Source organism: Tyto alba, unplaced genomic scaffold (genome assembly GCF_018691265.1).
Source record: "Tyto alba isolate M040663 unplaced genomic scaffold, T.alba_DEE_v4.0 Super-Scaffold_10, whole genome shotgun sequence".
NCBI classification, from domain to species: domain Eukaryota; kingdom Metazoa; phylum Chordata; class Aves; order Strigiformes; family Tytonidae; genus Tyto; species Tyto alba.
In genome coordinates this window covers 11,074,866-11,085,778 of record NW_024881262.1, presented here as the reverse complement: position 1 = coordinate 11,085,778, position 10,913 = coordinate 11,074,866, and the positions used below count along the sequence as shown (strand labels likewise).

Genomic DNA, 10,913 nt, shown 5'->3' with positions numbered 1-10,913 from the left:
GTACAGTTTTAGTGCTGTCCCGGCCACCCCAGTGTATCCCAGCACAACACAGTGGTGTCCCCAGAGGTGTCTCACTCCCCTACCTTGGGGACCAAAGGGCAGGTGGCAGCACCAGGGCTCCCAAGGGCCCCAGAAAACCTTAGTCCAGTGCAGCTGTAGTGGGGTGACTGGAGGACCGCTGCTCCAGAGCACGTGGCCACGTGGCACACCCAGCCCCTCACCTTCCTCTGGGTGCTGCTGCCACTGTGGACACGTAGGGGACAGCGACACCTTACAAGCACCACTCCCCAACCTGGCACTGGCTCCCAGGCCCTGTACCCCCAAAAGCACCCCACCCCCCCCAGCATACACACGCCCAAACCCAGAAAGGCCAGGGCCTGCAAATCCCACTGGAGCACAGGGAGAGGGGTGGGCAATAGCTCTGGTTTTAATAAATACACTGGGACCCCCATCCACGGGCACCATAAATTATGTGACGAGCCCGGCTGAGACGGGGGGGCGGAAGGATTTTACACTATGTACAAGGTGAGGGGGCGTGGGGGAAGGTGTGACGCCTGTTGCACCCGCCAGCCCCGGGGGGCTCGGAGTGGGAGGGCAGTGGGTGCCCTGGCCTCCGCCAGCCCAGCTGCTGCCCGCTGGCACGAGCGGGCAGGGCAGCCCCGGCATCGCGGCCGAGCCGAGGTGGGGAGCCCAGGCTGGGTGCCTGGCTGTGCTCACACCCCGCCGTGCTCCTCTGTGCCCCCCTGCCCTGCACGGGGGGGGTGATGGGCGGCGGGGACACCCTCATGGCCACCCGGCCTCGCTGCGCGCTTGCCCCGCTCCGGGCAGCAGTCAGTGCTCAGCGGCTCCACGCCTCCGCCCTGGCATCGTGGACCTTCTCCCGTGCATCCAGGGGGGCATCCGGAGCTGCAGGTGGGGGGGAAAAGTGGGGCTGAGACACGGTCATGGTGGGTGCCAGGAGGGCGCTGGGGTTGGTCCCAGCCCTGGCTCAGCACCCAAGGGGGCCAGGGAGGTGCACAGGGTGTTTGGGGGAGCAGTGCACTCACCCCGGCACTTGGCACAGCAGGGGTTGTCCCTCCTGGCAGGGCTGGCACAGGCGGCTGGGGGACACTCCTGGCGCTGGCAGTGCGTCTCCCCCGACTGTGGGGCAGAAAGAGGGGCTGAGCTTGGGGGGGTGGGGGGCTGGCAGCTCCCCAGGGTGCAGTGAATCCCCAGGGTGCCACCCTGGGCTGCTGTCCCACCCGTCCCCAAAGCACCTTCTCCTTCCCCTGGTGCTGCCCAAGGCCTGGCACACTCACCACACACCAACACAAGATACACTTCATTTCTCCGAAGGGGGGCACGGAGGGGTGCCAGCTCTCATTGTTGAGGTACCAGCGGCGCCCGAAGCGGCATGCCCGGGGCCCGTCTGCCTGCATGGTGTCTGCCAGCTCGGGGACACTCTTCTCAGGGGCTGCAGGAAAGGGCGCTGGGAGGGGGCAGGCACCTGGCAGGGGCACCCTGCAGCATCGCCGGCAGCATTGTGGGGAGGTGCAGGGGCTGTGCCAGGGGAGCTGAGGGCAGGAGGGGAGGGGTGCAGGTACCTGGGCACTGCTTGCAGCAGTCGGAGGGGCTGGCACGCACAGGGTTGGCACAGGTGAGCCGTGGGCACTGCACTTTCTCGCAGTGCACTTCGCCTGTGGTGCCCTGTGGGGAGTGTGGGGGGCTCACCGGGCAGTCGGTCCCCTGCTCCCCCTGGTTTGAGCCCCGGCTACAGTGCCTGGCAGCTCAGGGCAGCCACCGTGGGTGCCAGGGCAGCTCTGCTGCGAAACCGGGGTGGGGGGGACACTAGGACCCACACTCACTTTGCAGGTGCAAATGGCACATTTGATGAGGCCAAAGGGGGGCACGACAGGGTGCCAGCGGGTGCCAGAGCCTCGCCATGTCTTGTCCCCATCGAAGTAGCAGCCTGGAGAGGAGGAGGAGGGGAGGGAGTAGAGGTGCTAGGGAGGCCCGGGGGCTGCACTCTCAGCCCATGCCCACGGGGACTCACCCTCACTACTGTCCCGTGCCCGCTCCAGCTTGAGCTCCTCCTGCCCCATCTTCTTCTCTGCAAGAAAAAGAGAGGCCATGAGGGGGTGCAGAGACTCAGAGAGGGACACCCCTACCTTGCACCCATGGGTAACCCACCCGGGACCCCCCCTACCGCCAGGTACCTTCACAGACAGGGCAGCAGAGCTCCTCGGGGTGAACCTGGTGGGTGCAGTTGAGGGGCTGGCACAGGATGGGGTCACAGATCACCGTGCGCTTCTGGGGGCAGCAGGTATGAGGCTTGTTACAGGGGGGCAGCGCTTACAGGTGCTGCCCCTCATCTTCCCCCCCCCCAGCCTGTACCTGGCAGCTGCAGATTGAGCACTTCTTGTCATAGTCGGGTGCCCAGCGGGTGCCGTGTGCCCGGTGCTGCCCCTCAAAGAAACAGGAGTTGGGATCCTTCTTCACCTGCTCCAGGTCCCTGGTCTTGGAGCCCTCGGAGAGCTCAGCCTCGCCCGGGGCCAGGCGGGTCCCTCCTGCATGGCACCGGTTGGGGATGTGCACCTGGATGGAGGAAGCACCCACGACCGCAGTACGCACCATGCCGAGCTGCTGGGACTGTGCCACGGTGTGCCCCCCTAATCCTGTCCCCTTCCCACACCTGGCTGGAGTCCCCAGGCAGGGGTGCCCTACCCAGGCGGGGACCTACCCGTCCCCGCATCTCCCCATGGGGGTGGGCTTTGGTGCTGACTTGCAGGAAAGCAGTGCCCTGCGCCAGGTGCTGCAGCAGGTCGGCGTCCAGGTCCTTCACCACCCCCTGAGCCTGCGGGGAAGAGAGAGGCACCAGGGTGGGGATGAGGTCCGGTCCGGTCCCCACTGTGGGGTGCCCCAACCGCCTCCCCGCCTCACCTCCGTGCTGTAGAAACCTTTGAGCAGGCGCTTGTGCTGGTGGGGCCGGGCACCCATCTCGCCCAGCTCAGCCACCCCGTGGAGGTGGGCGCTGACGGTGCCGTCGGCCGGGCGGCCCAGCCCCGCCACCGAGATCTCGTAGTGCAGGTGGCAGTGCTCATCCAGAGAGAGCCAGGCGTGTCCCCCAGCACCGCTGCCCACGGGGGGGGACACCAGCTGCCCCGCCAGCGCCACGGGCATCTCTGTGCACAGACAGAGGCCGTGGGAGGTGGCGGGTGGGGGGGCTGCTCCACCACCCCCACTGCCACCCCTGGTGCCCCCCAGGTACCTGTGTAGCGGGCGAGCAGCCCGCTGTAGGGCAGGGAGATGACCTGGCCCCGCAGCTCGCCCTCCGCCCAGTCCTTGGTGGCCACGTTGAGGAAGAGCTCGTTCTGCAGCAGCATGTGGGCATCGCGGGCACTGGGGCTCTGCCAGGTGCCCTGGGCCTGCCGCCGGTGGGATACCACAGGGGTTGGGATGGGGACTCGCTCAAAATCCCGGTGCTGTCCCCCCCAGTGCCACCCAGTGCTCACCAGCCCGTCCTTGTAGCTGGGCATCATGTCAAAGAGGATGTTCCTCTTGTTCTTCCGCCGGGGTTTGGTCTCCAGCGTGATGCCCACCACCTCGCTGGCAGTGCCCACCACCTGCACCTGCAGGAAGGGTGCTGAGGGGCAGTGCTGGGGAGCGGGGAGGCACCCCTGGGACCCCCCCAGGAGGGAGACGGGTGCCTCCCCGCTTACCTGGTATTCCAGGGTGCCATTCTCATGAAGCGCCAGCTTGGCCGAGCCCACAGCACCCGTCTTGGTTGGCAGCAAGGCGTCCGCTCCGCACAGCACGCTTTGGATGGCTTCAGCCCAGGGAGAGAGATGGGGGGGGGGGGGTTGAGGTTGGCATGAGGGGGCACAGCCACCCCCCCCACCCCGTGCCCCGGGGTGCCCACCCCATGCTCACTGTCACAGCTGCGGCGGGTGGTGACGGTGCCTGCCAGCTGGCGTGCGTGCCGGCCCTCCGTCTCAGCCACGATGCGGAGCTGCCCCTGCACCAGCCACTGCAGCTCGCGGGCAGACAGCTCGCTCAGCACCTCTGCGAAGTCGGGGTCCTGCCGGGGATGGGTGTGGGGGGGGCCACAGTGCCACAGCTCAGCCCCAGCGCTGCGGGCACTGCAGCTGCCGGGGGCACGTGGGGGAACAGACGGCTTTACCTCCACGGTGATATTGGCACGGACCTCCCGCAGAGTCTGGCCCTGGTGCAGGATGCGGACCCGCAGCGGGACCCAGGGGGATTCTGGCCATGGCAGAGGAGGTTGAATCCACTGGACTGGGGGCCTGTGACCACTGTCCCTCTGCCCCCTAAAACACACCCCTCTCTGCCCACGGCATCCAAACCCCTGTACCCGATCCCCCACTTTCTTGCCAGCTGCTTGTCCTGTCCTGCACACCTGGACCCCTGTACACACCGTGACCCCCACCCTTCCCCCCTACACCCTCAAAATCCTCACACAACCCACATCCCAAGCCCATCCTTCTGCACACCGACCCCCACGCCCCATACACCTTTCAGCACCCCCTGACCCCACAACCCCTGCACCATGTACGCCCCAAATCATGCAACAACCCCTATGCACACCTCAACCCTGCCCACGCCATGCACAGCCCCTATACCCACCCTGAGCCCATAGATGCTGACCCACACATCCCAAGCCACAAAAATATCACGCACCACTTCCCCCCCCCCCCCAGCCTTACACAGCCTCCCCCAGCAGTGCCAGGCCCCACAGGGTGCCCCTGCCCACCCTCACCCCCAGTGCCGGGCTCCAGCAGCCCCCGGGCCATGAGGATGAAGTGCAGGTTGTTCTCTGTGTCACTCAGTGTCAGCATGGCCATGCCCCCAGCGCCCAGGTGTGCGGGGTCGGACGAGGTCAGGATGGCACCGAACGTCTCTGGGGGGGGGGGGGACGGGGACACAACAGGGGGCGTGAGGGGCATCCCGGTGTGCACCCACCGGGTGGGCACGCTGGAGATGGTCTTACCTGCGAAGAGCGCCCGGTGCTTGAGGATGTGCCCGTGGACCTCTCCGGAGGGCTGTGCCCGGGTGACCAGGGACACGCGGAGCTGCTCCCCCCGCAGCAGCTGGACGTTGGCTTTGGACACCGTCCTCCACATCCCGCAGAGCTGCGGGAGAGGGCAGAGCTGGGCAGGGGCCGGGGGGCACTGCACGCCCGGGCAGGGGGAGGAAGGGGCGCCGTGCCCCCCCTGCCCTCCCGGCCCCTCTCACCATGCCGTCCTCGGGGGCAGCGCTCTTCTGCACAGGGTGTTCGAACAGCACGTTGCCCTCGGGGTCACTGAAACGCACCCGGCTCGGCCGCCCCAGCCTGCGGGCACCCGAGGGGTGAGCAAGGACCTCCCCCCCCCCCCCCCGCCCAGCTCCCCCTCCCCTGGCACCACCCTCACTCAGCACTAGACACAGGGGTGCGCTGGGGAGAGCACATGGGGGTTACGCAGTGGTTTGGGGTGGGCAAGGGAAGGATGACAACTCCCTGGGGTGCTAAGCACTGTGCTCTGCCTGCCCACACCCGGGCTCGCCCAACACTGCCGTCCCGCTGGGTGCCAGCTTGGCACGGGACCCCTGGGGTCCCCTGTCCCAGAGCGGTGCCAAACTGGCACCCAGCAGGAGGGGGGGTCCCTGCTGGGAAAGGTGGCAGGGCAGAACCCACCGAGAGCCAAGCGCTTTGGGCCCAGCTGTAAATTAGGAGCATTTTCGGCTCCGTTTGGCTCCCCCAGTTGGAGCTGGAAATTAGTCACCACTTTACTATGCGAAGGGGCCTGGAAGCGAGGAAGAGCAGAAGAAAGTGGAGCGGGAAGGAGGGAGGGAGAGGAGAGGCTCCGCTGCCGGCGGGCATCTGGGGAGGGCAGGGCGAGGCTGGGGACCTGGCGGCAGTGCCCGGCGGCAGAGCCCGCGGGGCAGCACGGCGCCTCTGCCCTGCTGCGCCCACGGCCTCTGCCGAGCCCTGGAGCCGTTCCCGTTTGTTCCCGCTCCAGACCTGGAGGCGAAAGGGTGAGGCCCGGCCGGCATCGTGGGTGTGCCGAAATCCTAGCTGCTTGCCCAGGCGGGACCCCCAGCACATCGCCCCCCCTCCCCAAATGTCTTGCCCTGCCAGTGGAAGGCACCACGGGGGGATGCTGGAAGGGAAAATGAGGCACAAGCACCTTTGCACCCCTCCCTCCTCCTTTTCCAGGGGGGTTCCCTCTGTGCCAGCCTGGGCAGAGGACGGGGGCAGGACTCACCGCTCGTAGCTGATGGAGAAGAGCAGGTAGGAGCGCAGCAGGGTGAAGCGAGCCTTGGCCACCGCGCTGGATGTGGGGTGCCACGGCTCCAGGCCGCTCGTCAGCAAGGCCACGAACTCTGGGGAGGGGGTGCCCATGATAGTGGGGAGTGTGGGGTGGTAGGGGTGGGGGAAGGCCCTGCACTGCTGCTGCCCACCCAAGCAGACGGCTCACCTGTGCGGGCGTCATCGCGGGCCAGCCCCTCGGAGCTGAGGTAGGAGCGGTCATTGTAAGGCTTATCCAGGTCGTCCTCCTTGTCCTGGAAGTACTCGAAGGTGTCGAAGGGGGGTGTGGGGCTTTTTTCTGGGGGGCCTGGCAAGGCTGGCATGGGGTAGGCACAGGGGAGACCATTAAACGAGGCTGTTTGTGCCCAAGAGCTCGGGGTAGGGGATAATAAAGCCCCCCCTCCCAAGACAGACTGAGATGTGCCCTGCGAATCACCGTGGGGCTCTGCGCTGCGGGGCAGGGGGGGCACTCTGGGCACAGGTAGATGGACAGGCCTCTGCACCCCTCCCAGGGCTGTCTGGGGACAGCTGTGCCCATCAGGACTTTGCCCTGCCCAGCACCCCACGGGCACCGGCAACCTCCGTAACAAAGCGAGCATCCCCTTTTGGGGATGTGTGCGCAGTTTCCCCCTCTCCCATGCTCACGGGGGACCCTGTGGGTGCAGCGTGGGGGGGTGTGTGTGTGTGTCCCTGCAGGGAGGCACCCGCTGGCCTCACCTTTGGGGCAGGTGTGACAGCAGTGCCCCGGCAGCAGTGTGGCCCGGGGGCAGGTGGGCACAGGGCAGTCCTGCTTCATGTTCTTGCAGTTCACTTTCCCCATTGGCTTCCCCCGGCGGTTCCTCTGCTGCAGAGAGCGTGGGGGGGAAAGAGCCCGGGAGAGCCGTGACAAGGTGTGCCCTCCTCCTGCACGGCCTGGCTCCCCCCATCCCGGCCCATTTGGAGCCCCCAAGGGCAGCCTCGACACCTTGCGCAGCCCCCAGCTGCCTGTATCGCAGCCAAACCGGGGCCCCCTCCCCACGGCCCCCAGCCCCCTGCCCAGCTGCGAGCGGCCCCACCAGCCCCGGCCTCGGGGGGCTGCTCGGGGAGAGGGAGGGGGGCCAGGGGCCATCCCCGAGGAGGGGGAGGAGGAATGAAGCCTGATTCTTTAAACCCCGCTTCTCCTCCCCAGTGCCTCGGAGCAGCGACGGGGCGGGGGGGGGGGGGGGGGGGGAGCGGTACGGGACATCCAGGTGTCCGCTGGTGGGAGGGATCCTCACTTCCCTTCTTCATCTGGGTGGTGTGTATTGAATGAAGGGGGCGAACTCCCGCCCTGCCAGCCCCCTCCCCAGCAGAGCAGGACCCTGGGGGATCTCTCGGGGGGGGGGGGAAGAGAGGGGGTCCGGGAGCGGGGGGGGGGGTGCGGGGTCACTCACCGGCTCGCAGTGGCAGATAACGCAGCGCATGACCCCGAAGGGTTCCCCCAGGTCCGGGTGCCACGTCTCCTCCAGGGCATAGAAGTGTCCCCCAAAGGCGCAGCCTGCGGAGACCCCCACCACCACCAGCACCCACCCACCCACCCACCACCACCGCAGCCCCCGGTCACCTCCGGGCCGCGGGCACCCCCCTGCCGCAGCCCCGGACAGCGGCCGGCACCGCCCCGCAGCCCGCTGGGCACGGCGGCCGCTCCCGGTCCCGGTCAGCCCCGGGGGAGCGGGAGGCGGGGGGGCTCGGAGAGGGATGTGGGGTGCAAGAAAAAGGGGGTGGGGATGAAGGCATGCGGTGTAAGGACGGGGGGGGGGGGTGCGGGTGGCAGGGAGGAGGGTGCACGAACGGGATGCACGAAGCGGGGAGGAGGGAAAGGAAGGGGGGGGGGGGGGGGCCGGAGAAGGGGGAAGGAAGGAGGGAAGGGGGGGGGGGGTTCCTACCTGCCGCCCCCCCGGGGGGCAGCGGGTCCGTGTCGGGCCGGATGGGCAGGGCGAGCTTGGGGCGGGCGGCGCGGGCGAGCAGGGGCAGGAGCAGGGCGAGCAGCAGCGGCAGCGGGGCGGCGCGCATGGTGCCGGCCGGCCGGGGCAGGCAGGCGGCCGGGGGCGGGGAGGGGGGGCCGGGCGCTGCCTGGCGCTGCCGCCGCCTCTGCCCGGCCGCCGGCTCCGGCTCCGCTTTATAGGCGGCGGCATGGGCAAGCGGGAGCTGCGAGCCCTGTGCAAACAAAGGCCCCGCTAATGAGGCGCAGGCAGCGGCCGGCCCGGGGGGGTGGGGGGGGGTGAACGGGACGCGCCCCCGCCGCGCTCAGGCAGCCCCCCACCCCCTCTGATCCCGCCGCCCCCCGGTGGGCACGGGCCGTCCCGTGGCACCTCGGGGTATATGGGGTACCCCCGGGCTCGGGGTGTCCTGGGGACTCCCCTCGTCCATCGTCTCCCCTCCCCCGGGAGTGGGGTAGCCCCCGGGTGTTGAGCATCCCCGCTCACATGCCAGTCCCAGGGCGTGGGGTACCTGCGGGATGCCATCATCCACACACCCTCCCCTCAGGGCACAGGGCGCCCCAAGGGACTGGGCATCTTGGGGTCCCCCACCCCCCCCAATCCACACAACACCCTTCCGGACAGAGGGCACTGTGGAGATACCACCGCCCCCCGCCACCCCCTTTCCACAGAGCCTGAGGTGTTCCTGGGCACTGGACATCCTGGGTATGCCCCCATCCACATGTTCCCTCAGGACATGAGTCCCCCATCCACGTAAGCCCCCTCGGGAATAAGGAATTTGTGGGACACCCCCATTCAGATCTCCCCCTCCTCAGTCATACTCTCCCCTGGCATGGGGCATCTCCTGGGCACGGGGCATCCTTGGGGTTCCCCACCAGCACAGACCACCTTCAGGCATGAGCCCTCCCAGGGCTTATTGGGCCACCCCAGGCATGGGCTGACTTGGGGACTCCCTCCATTCACTCAGCCCCCTCCCAGGCCACTTGACACCCCAGGACACTGCGCACCACAGGGCACCATCCATCCACGTATGGACCCTCTGCAGACCTCCCTCCTGCAGCCAGCCTTTCCCCAGGACATACAGATCCTCCATCCACTCAGCACCCCTCAGCGTGGGCCCCCAAAGAATGCCCCCTCCGCCCATTCACACAGCAAAGTCACACGCACCCCACTATGTTGGACGTCCCCAAATCCCTCCGGCTGCTGCCCAGCCTGGGCAGAGGAAAGCTCCAGAGCGGGACCCCGGGCTCCTGCCCAGCGTTGACAGCAGCTGTGGGAGGACAGGAGCCCAGATGCCGGGGTTCCCCTGCCCAGGGAGGGGAGGGGGCAGCTGTGGAGAAAGCTGAGAGAGCAGCACCCGGTACTGGTCCCACTCTTCACCCACATGTGCCCGGGCTGGTGAGGGTGGTGGCGGTGAGCAGTGAGCAGACACCATGGAAAAGCCTGAGGAGAGCATCATCCAGCTGGGGAAACTGAGGCACGGACTGCGGGGAGTGGGGGGCCTGGTGGGGAGGGGGGCCAGCATGTGTCACCCATGTCCCTGCCTTGCCACCCCCGACGAGGGTGGCAGGGAGGGGTGGCGGGTGGTGGGTGCGTGGCGGGCGGGCGCCCGGGGAGGGGAAGGCGGGTGGGGAGGGGAGGAGCGGGAAGCGCGGGGCTGCCAAAATCAACTCCGGGCGGTACAAACACCCGGCCAGCTGCGCGGTGTAGCTAGGGAAACACGGCACAGCTGGAGCACAACAGGCCCCTGCCTCCCCAGAAGGCTCCTCCTGGGCCTCCCCGTGGCCCGCCAAGCGGCTGGGGGGGGGGGGGGGGGGGGGATGCACCCCACTGCCTTGTGCCCCTCATGCCAGCCCGTACAGGGTTGCCCATCCCCGGCTTGCCCGCAGCCGCCCCATCCCATTCCCTGCCCTGGTTTGGCACGTGTCCCCGTGCAGCGGGCACCTCTCCCAGGGAGTGCAGTGGGGTGCGGGGGGCTTGGCCGTGACCGGGGACCTGCCCCGTGGCGGGAGCTGGGGCTGGTGAGGGGCAGCGGGGAGCAGCCAGGCTTCCCCCGGTGGGGTCAGCCCGCTGGCATCACCAGGGCTGGGACACGGCCAGGGCCCCCGGGCATCCTCCGGGCACGGCCATGCCCGGCACCCCGCTGTTTGCAGGCGCTTTCTACAAGCGGGGAGCATGCCAGGCAGCATGGCACCCCCTGGCCCTGTGCCCTCCCTGCTGCCCCTGGCAGTGCCACTGACCTGTCCCCTCTTCTCTCTCCTGACGTCCCCACCGGCCCGGGATGCGGCAGCGCGGCGGGCAGGGGAGGGCTGGGGTCTGTGTGGCCGTGCCAGCGTTGCCGCGCGGTGCCCGCTGCGGCGCGGCAGCGGCCTGGGGGGGACGGCGGGACGCAAGCGGGGCCGAGCAGGGAGGAGGCGGGCGATGGCTCCCGGCCGCCCCGCCGGTGCCAGGAATCCGGCGCTGGCTCCGCGCACCCAGAGTTCGTCACAGTCTCCTGGCTCGGCTGCGGGACGCGGGGAAGCAGCGGGGGAAGCTCCCTCCCCTTTCCTGGGGAAAGGAAGGAGAGACGGGGAACCTGCCTGGCCGTGGCCCTCAGCACGGGGGGAAACTGAGGCACGGGGTGGGCAGCGTGAGAGAGAGCGGGGCTGCAAAGGTGTCCTGGCACTGCC

At 68.7% G+C, this 10,913-nt stretch overlaps 1 protein-coding gene across 2 annotated transcripts; it reads right to left on the bottom strand.

Moving 5' to 3' along the window:
* Positions 1-409: 409 nt before the first annotated feature.
* Positions 410-10,663, bottom strand: CHRD (chordin). Of its 2 annotated transcripts, none has more exons than XM_042800688.1 (24): positions 10,485-10,663; positions 8,191-8,461; positions 7,699-7,802; positions 7,004-7,130; positions 6,456-6,602; positions 6,243-6,360; positions 5,233-5,329; positions 4,988-5,129; positions 4,757-4,897; positions 4,160-4,242; positions 3,910-4,057; positions 3,699-3,805; positions 3,492-3,608; positions 3,248-3,404; positions 2,920-3,161; positions 2,720-2,833; positions 2,374-2,574; positions 2,196-2,289; positions 2,033-2,089; positions 1,845-1,948; positions 1,584-1,686; positions 1,299-1,453; positions 1,047-1,140; positions 410-906 (listed from the first exon to the last, which is right to left on the bottom strand). In XM_042800688.1, exons 2-24 carry the CDS (start codon positions 8,315-8,317, stop codon positions 839-841), a joined length of 2,847 nt encoding a protein of 948 aa, XP_042656622.1. In that variant the 5' UTR covers positions 8,318-8,461; positions 10,485-10,663; the 3' UTR covers positions 410-838. The 2 variants fall into 2 exon arrangements, with proteins under 2 accessions (XP_042656622.1, XP_042656618.1); XM_042800684.1 differs by lacking the exon at positions 10,485-10,663 and adding an exon at positions 9,412-10,008.
* Between the last annotated feature and the right edge of the window lie 250 nt (positions 10,664-10,913).